Source organism: Nematolebias whitei, chromosome 3, assembly GCF_014905685.2.
Source record: "Nematolebias whitei isolate Nwh7 chromosome 3, NemWhi1, whole genome shotgun sequence".
In the NCBI taxonomy this organism is placed as follows: Eukaryota; Metazoa; Chordata; class Actinopteri; order Cyprinodontiformes; family Rivulidae; genus Nematolebias; species Nematolebias whitei.
The window spans coordinates 35,059,481-35,065,535 of record NC_056500.1 but is presented as its reverse complement, the minus strand read 5'-3'; the positions used below and the strand labels follow the sequence as shown (position 1 = coordinate 35,065,535).

The 6,055-nt window shown below is 44.8% G+C and overlaps 1 protein-coding gene across 1 annotated transcript in view; it reads left to right on the top strand.

The window, feature by feature from the left end:
• The first annotated feature begins 1,540 nt into the window (after window positions 1-1,540).
• The window catches only part of smox (spermine oxidase), a 14,190-nt gene continuing 9,675 nt past the window's right edge, over window positions 1,541-6,055 (top strand). The window contains exons 1-2 of the mRNA XM_037674888.1: window positions 1,541-1,642; window positions 5,185-5,419. Coding sequence (XP_037530816.1) covers window positions 5,212-5,419 — 208 coding nt within the window. The 5' untranslated portion in view covers window positions 1,541-1,642; window positions 5,185-5,211. The remainder of the gene's footprint in view (window positions 1,643-5,184; window positions 5,420-6,055) is intronic.

The window sequence follows — 6,055 nt, the reverse complement described above, 5'->3', positions numbered from 1 at the left end:
TAAGAGAATAAAGCCAACATTTTTCAGTCAGGTCATCTGGACAGTTTCTTTTTTTGTGCTGAAACGTTTCGCCTTGGATCTGGAAGGCTTCATCAGTCAAAGAAACACACAACAAAACTGATTCTTCCTCCAACAGCTTACTCCAAAGTGGAACAAACCTAGGGAAGAAAGAATATTCTCTCACAGCTGGGTGTAAAAAATGTCACACATCGCACAGGCCATATGGATAAAAAGGCACGGATAGTGTGGGACATCCTGCTGGCTGTGGCAGGGTTGATAGAGGATCTATATCCCAACTTTTTTAGCCAAGAGTCAGACTTGTGATGCTCCTGGTGAGATGCAACAACCACAACATGCAGGGGCGCCTACAAAGGAGGGCCAGGCGGGGGCAATGAAAAACCCAGGGTGGCACAGCAAAACCAAAAGCTATAAAAATTTTGAGAAATTCTGTCATTTATTTACATTTGACATTACTTGCTGAGCAAAGCTCTGTCACTACTCAACTCATTGAAGCTGAAATTTATATAATCAGAGTCAGAGTCAGAGTCAGAGTTTCTTTATTGTCATTCGCACCTCATGTGGTACATGTGGTGGAGCGAAATTATGTACACAGGGTCCCAGTTACATCCAACAATAAAATGTATAAGAAAAACAGTAATAACATCTAAGATATGAACTAAGAAAAACATCAACTAAATATACACTAAGCACTCATAACATAAAACATTGAACATTATAATAATAATATAAATATAAAGTTATATATTCTGCACAAAACATCCTGAGATGCATCATGATGTTGAAGACGTTGGTTTTATATCTGTTGTTCTTATTCAGGCACAAGATTTTAAGATCATGCTTAAATTTAAATTAATCGTGTATTCATACTTTCAAACTCCTAAATGATCAAAAACAATAATTGTTGTTTTATTGTTGTTGTTATTATTACGTTTTTGAGGTTCAACTAATCCAGCTATGTGAAATTAAAAGATTGTGACTCAGGAAGATCAAATTGTCTGAGCAAGGGGGGCCAGTGGGGATGGGGCACCAATATTTTAGGGGTGGCCATCCCTCCCTTTTGGTGGCGCCTCCGCAAAGTTCACACAGTATCACAGAGAATTTTAGATATATCCTGGAAGAAAGGATCTGGACAAAAAGACGAGCTTTCAGTGAGCAGAGACTGTGTTGTTCACCAGTAATTAAAGCTGTAAAATAATATAACAAGAAAAGAAGAAGGGGTTTCAGTAAATCTCCCATTACAGCTCTTATCAGATTTATTCTCAGACCTGGTGTTCCAGCAGTGACAAACAGAGTAATGAGCAACAGTCAGCTGTTTCAGGATCTGCTCCTACATGATACTTCGTGATAAGACTCGCCTACTCTTACCCTAACATCCTCTTCTGTGAGCTGAACTAACTGCTCACTTGCTGACCCGCGGGAGGGCGGGGCTTCTGACGTAACTCACCATGAATATTCAACGAGGGGCGGAGCCCCGACTGAAACTGGCTGCTGCTGGTTTGCTGACATAAATACCGAGCGGAGCCGGCGTGAGAGGAGCTTCGTGTCCGTAGGAGAGAGGATCCTCCGCCGTTTGTGTTTTTTATGATTGTCTTTCTGTAGCACTGAAGACCTCGAGAGTCAGGTAAGCAGCCGCTCTTCTCTCAGGAAGGTTTGTCCGAGCTAGAAGTGACAAAGGCAGCTTCGGGCTGGAGCTGGCGGCGGGTTTCAGGGACTGTTCAGGTGTGAGCAGGTGGACCCTGAGCGGGCGACAGTGTAATCAGAGCTGTAGGGGTGCTGAGCTGGGCCCGTGCTCGGCTCGACGTGGCACGCTGCGGACACAGCTGTACACAGCTGTACACATCTTCATCCTGTCTTTGTTCTAGTTCTGCTTTAAAACTTCCTGGTGTTCTGTTTCTGTAATGGTCCGAGCTGTCACCTGCTAATAACTTTATTATAAAGACTCTCCTCACATGCTCCGATGGCCCTGAAACATAATGTTTCTGTTTTATTAAAGGCTGGTTCTTATAATTTAATAAATCAGACCTTTAAACTGCCTTCTCATCAAAACAGAACCAAAAATCTGTTTTTGTTTTCAGATTTATTCTGTCAGACTGAGTTTTGAACAGAATGATCATAAACTTCTGCCTGGATCACTTTGTTCACATTTTGACTTTAAACTACATCAGCAGTCTCACGACTGGTGTGCGCGTGCGCGTGTGATGCGTGGCCCTGGGCACTCATCCCTCCAGATTAAAAGTTTTGTCACATCTGATGACGTGGGGCTGATGTGGTGTGTGTGTGCAGTGATGACGTGTGCACACCTGGAAGGAGCTGCTACAGAACTAAAAGCAGGAAGGAGGTTTCATCTGAAGGATGGGCCTATACCTCCAGCAGACACAATGTTCTGATATTCTGTAGGTTTCTGGGTTGATACCCCCCCCCACACACACACACACACACACACACACACAAGACGAACTGAGCAGAGTTCAGTGTGTGATGTTGTCTGAGCAGCATCATGAGGAACAGAGATGGATCAAGTTATGAAGCGACCTGTTTACAGGATGGATTTAAATGTTGGCGCTGTAATCCAGACTATGGCCCAGAACAGTTGATGGAATAAATCCCACTTCCTTTGCCACCTTTTGATGGCGTTGAACCCCTTCAGTGATCATTTTGTTGGCGATTTACCGCCGACCTGCCAAAAGACACATGACGTCATTTTAATAAGGCGGTTTTAACTCATGACAAAACTTTGAACAAACGTCTTGAAAGAAAAAGTCCCATTCTGACCAGTTATGTAACACAGCACCGAGCCATACGTGACAGGATTAAAGATACTTTTAGGGGTTTTATCTAAAATATATGTGCTTTGGGAATTCAAAGTCAAAAGTTTCTTTATTTGTCATATGCACCACATGTGGTGCATGTGGTGGAACAAAATTGTGTACACAGGGTCCCAGTTACATCCAACAAAAGTATAAATTGTAAAGGAAAATAGTAATAAGATCTAAGATATGAACTAGAAATGTGCTAAACTAAGAATACAGTAAGCACTAATAGTACTAAAACAATACAAAAAACTTGGTTTAAAAAACTTAAAATAAACCAGAAAAATAGTTATTTTAAACAAACAATATTAACAAACTTCATACATTAAATTATATTGTTGTTAATGATTAATACTCACAGGATCATTAATTGACTCGTTCCTCTTCAATCCACAAGCGAACTCCAGACACATTTAGTAAAAAGCACAATAATAAATCCAACACAATTAAACAATTATCTTTAATATAAATAACATTATGGTGAGGCCTTGTCATGTGTATTTTAAAACAATAAATGTTGGACTTGTTTTCTGAACATTGAAGCTGTAGGTTTTACACTTTGCAGCACAAATAACTGACTTTATTCTCACTCATAAATAAATAAAATAAAGCTCAGCGACTTGGAACTACAAATATTTTTAACCACAAATCAGTGTCACAGAAACAGAACAAAGAGCAGCCGTCGGCACCACGAGCGCCCTGAAACTACAACACGTGTAAAAACACATAGGTTTTCCTGTTTACACGAGCTCAAGAGAAAAACGTTACCCCTTCAGTTTAAACGTACAAGGTGGTTTAAAATAGAAGCTTTGCATTTGTTGGTTGCTCCACAGCCTCCATTGTTTCTGTCGTCGGTCTTATCTTTCCATAAACACAGTCCAGCATTATAGTTCCTGCTCCCAGCCTGCAGGATGAAGGTTCACGGTGCCGCTGCGCAGACCCGGTGGTTTCATCGTTGGGAACGTCACAAAAGTGCAAATGAAACCTGACACGTTTGAGGTTTACGTAGCAGCAGTGTGGTCAAAACTAAATCTGTGGCGTCACAAACGTATCTCCACGGAGAGGAACTTCCTGTTTCTGCCCTGCAGCAGGAAGTTAAACAGTCATGACTCAACGAGTGTCCGACTGACCGTCCCGTACATCTGTGAGGTGGAGGCCACCCACATCCAGGATGTCAGGGCGGATGTTGTGCGTTGACGCGAGCCAGCAGCTTCAGCCACATCTGAGATTCAAACTGAACTTTACAGTAAACTCCACCACGATGTCATGGGCTTCTCAAGCGCTGGCTGCTGGTTCCCTCTTTGGCCCCGTCAGCTCTCTGCTGGGTCTCTGACTCGTGTCAGGTGATGTTTGAGCTCTTTGACCTTCAGTTTCTGACGAGTTGAATCGAAGCGGGGCGTCTTGGATTCACACGCCGCAGGCGCTCCTTCCTCTGAGGGAAAACAAGACGCTTTACGTCTTTCTGCTCGCTGACCTGAAGCTGGGAGGAAATCCACATGCAGTCCCCAGACGTCGTCTTACAGGCGCTGCCCCCTCACCCAGGTTGCCGTGGTAACAGAGCAGTGTTTGTGGAGCAGGACACAGCAGGATTACCTCTGGAGAGCTGACACTGACCCATTTCATAGAAAGTACTCTGACCACTGATGCGACATCTTTACTACATTAAGTATTTTACAAAATATTATTGGTCTGCCCACAGAAAAGTGGCAAACATCTGTCAGACACGTCCCACACAGCTGCCCATACGTTCACAGCGAGCCACCTTGTGTTGGAAAACAAAGTGGTCTCTTTATTTGCTCTGAGCCCCGGCGTCTCTGAGACGTTTCACTTTAATTTAATAAGGAATCCCTCTGTTATGTCTACTCGGATCTCTAAAGGAAATAACATGGTTCTCCAGCGAGGCCCTTTTAATTTGGGCCTTATGCTTATCAACAGGCTGAGGAGACAGAGCTGTGTAAACGTGTCACGATTTAAATGGTCTCAATTAGCTTGATTATGGTCATAAACAGGGCTGAAAATGTGGGTGGCAGTAAGCAGAGAGGAGCGCTTCATGAAACAGGCTTGTGTTGTTGGAGTTGAATTAGCTGCTCAAGACAAACGGGCCTCATTATGCATCTTAAAACTGCAAGTTTTAGACGATTAAGTCCAACGATGAAATGCTTTGAATGTGATCAGATTATGAGCACATTTACAAATAAGCTACAATAAACTGGTGAACGCCAGCAATAAAAAAATAAGCAGGGTTGACTGAGAGCAATCTACAAGGGTCCCATTACCTTTTATGTATAAATTAGTATTTTTTTTCTGTGTCTGTGTTGTGATTCCTATCCCTTTTTCTGTCTTTTGCTCGCAGACTGCACCGAAGAGGAGCTTGGACGGCATGCAAAGTTGTGAAATTTCCTCAGACAGCACTGATGATCCTCTTAGTAGTGGCCTTGGCACTCATCGGCAGCCTCGAATAGTAGTGATCGGTGCTGGCTTGGCCGGCCTCGCTGCAACAAGGGTCCTACTGCGGAACGGCTTCACGGATGTCACTGTCCTAGAGGCGTCAGACCACATCGGCGGGAGAGTTCAGAGCATTCAGCACGGTGAAAGGATGCCGTCCTTCGTGTTTTACATGCAGGAGCACTGATTCAGTGGTTCAGACGTTACCTGTGCAAACACCAAATTATCATTAGACCTGCTGCAGTCTGGCAGCCAAATGTGGCCGTGGCCATTGTCTCTGAAGAGGAATCTCTTCTGTCCACAGATGATCCACATTTACACTCCTATAATAATCTGCTCAGTCTAAGCCAGGGGTCTGCAACCTGCAGCTCTTTGGTCTTTCTGCGGTGAGTCTTTGGTCCCTCTCCGGTGGGTCTATGGTCCCACTGCTGCGCGTCTTTGGTCTCTCTCCAGGGGTCTTTGGTCCCTCTGAGGCGGGTCTTTGGTCCCTCTGCGGGGGTCTTTGGTCCCTCTGCGGCGGGTCTATGGTCCCACTGCAGCAGGTCTTTGGTCCCTCTGCGGCGGGTCTTTGTGTCCCTCTGCGGTGGGTTGTTGGTCCCTCTGCGGTGGGTCGTTGGTCCCTCTGCGGTGGGTCATTGGTCCCTCTGCGGTGGGTCATTGGTCCCTCTGCAGTGGGTCGTTGGTCCCTCTGCGGTGGGTCGTTGGTCCCTCTGCGGGGGTCTTTGGTCCCTATGCGGTGGGTCGTTGGTCCCTCTGCGGTGGGTCGTTGGTCCCTCTGC